This window comes from Mandrillus leucophaeus, unplaced genomic scaffold (assembly GCF_000951045.1).
Source record: "Mandrillus leucophaeus isolate KB7577 unplaced genomic scaffold, Mleu.le_1.0 Scaffold29, whole genome shotgun sequence".
NCBI lineage: Eukaryota > Metazoa > Chordata > Mammalia > Primates > Cercopithecidae > Mandrillus > Mandrillus leucophaeus.
This window is the reverse complement of record NW_012103031.1, coordinates 3421780-3422951: the sequence shown is the minus strand read 5'-3', so window position 1 is coordinate 3422951 and position 1172 is coordinate 3421780. Positions and strand designations below refer to the sequence as shown.

The following is a 1172-nucleotide window of genomic DNA, read 5'->3' as shown; positions in this document are numbered from 1 at the left end:
TTTTTTTTTTTAATTTGAGACAGGGTCTGGCTCTGTCACCCAGGCTGGAGTACAGTGGTGTGATCTCAGCTCACCATAGTCTCTAACCCCTCGGCTCAAGTGATCCCCCAACCTCAGCCTCCCTTGTCGCTGGGACCACAGGCATGCACCCACCGCATCTGGCTAATTTTTACATTTGTATTATTTTTTGTAGAGATGGGGTCTTGCTATGTTGCTCAGGCTGGTCTCAAATTCCTGGGCTCAAGTGATCCTCTGGCTTTGGCCTCCCAAGGTGCTGGGATTACAGGCGTGAACCACTGTGCCCTGCTGTTTAGGCCACACTTGCAATAAGAGAAAACAGCCTTCAAGGGACCCCGTGCAGCATCCCCGTCTTACCTTCTGGTCCTTGGTGACAGCCCAGACCACGTTGACTCCCACCGAGACGTGCATGACCCCGTTTTCAGATCCAGGAGGCTCCACAACGGACCAGGAACTTCCTACCGGGCCCCCAGGAAACCCCCAGTGGTCCCCATCAGCCCGGACAGCTGGGGAGCAAGTGACTCTCACCCTTCTCCCCAGTACAGGGTGTGCAGGCGGGAGGGCCGGGCTGCCCACCTTTGGGATTGCTCCTGTTGATTCCTTCCCGGACCAGGGCCTGCCCCTCCCAGAGCGTGGCCCACAGGAGGTCGTGGGGCCCACAGCTGATCTGGACCACCTCCCCGGGGGTGTCCAGCAGGGACCAGGAGGACCCTTCGGGGTTGGAGTGGCTGACGTCCTCTCTGTACCACACCTGGGAGGCAAGACAGGGACATGGCACCTGCATCCACTCATTCCCACCAGTCAAGCACGGGGGTCTCGGCGTGGTGGGGGGTGGGATCCATGTCCCCTGACCGTCCAAATCTCACTCCCTGCCCCCTACCCCAGCCAAAAAACGCAAACCCTAGATTCTGGCGGTCCTGGGGGATACACTTGTTCCATTCATCTGCTGGGGATGACGCCCCCAACCCCGCCCACTCATGGACACCCACCTACCACCTGACTCCAGCGTCAGAAACGGGGCCAGCTAATTTTTGTATTTTTAGTAGAGATGAGGTTTCACCATGTTGGCCAGGATGGTCTCGAACTCCTGACCTCAGGCGATCTGCCCACCTTGGCCTTCCAAAGTGCTGGGATTACAGGTGTAAGCCACTGCA

At 57.9% G+C, this 1172-nt stretch overlaps 1 protein-coding gene across 1 annotated transcript in view; it reads right to left on the bottom strand.

The window, feature by feature from the left end:
• TECPR1 (tectonin beta-propeller repeat containing 1) overlaps positions 1 to 1172 on the bottom strand; it is a 60554-nt gene that overhangs the window by 27489 nt on the left and 31893 nt on the right. Inside the window, exons 7-8 of the mRNA XM_011985808.1 lie at positions 595 to 769; positions 320 to 476 (exon numbers count right to left, since the gene is read on the bottom strand). Coding sequence (XP_011841198.1) covers positions 320 to 476; positions 595 to 769 — 332 coding nt within the window. The remainder of the gene's footprint in view (positions 1 to 319; positions 477 to 594; positions 770 to 1172) is intronic.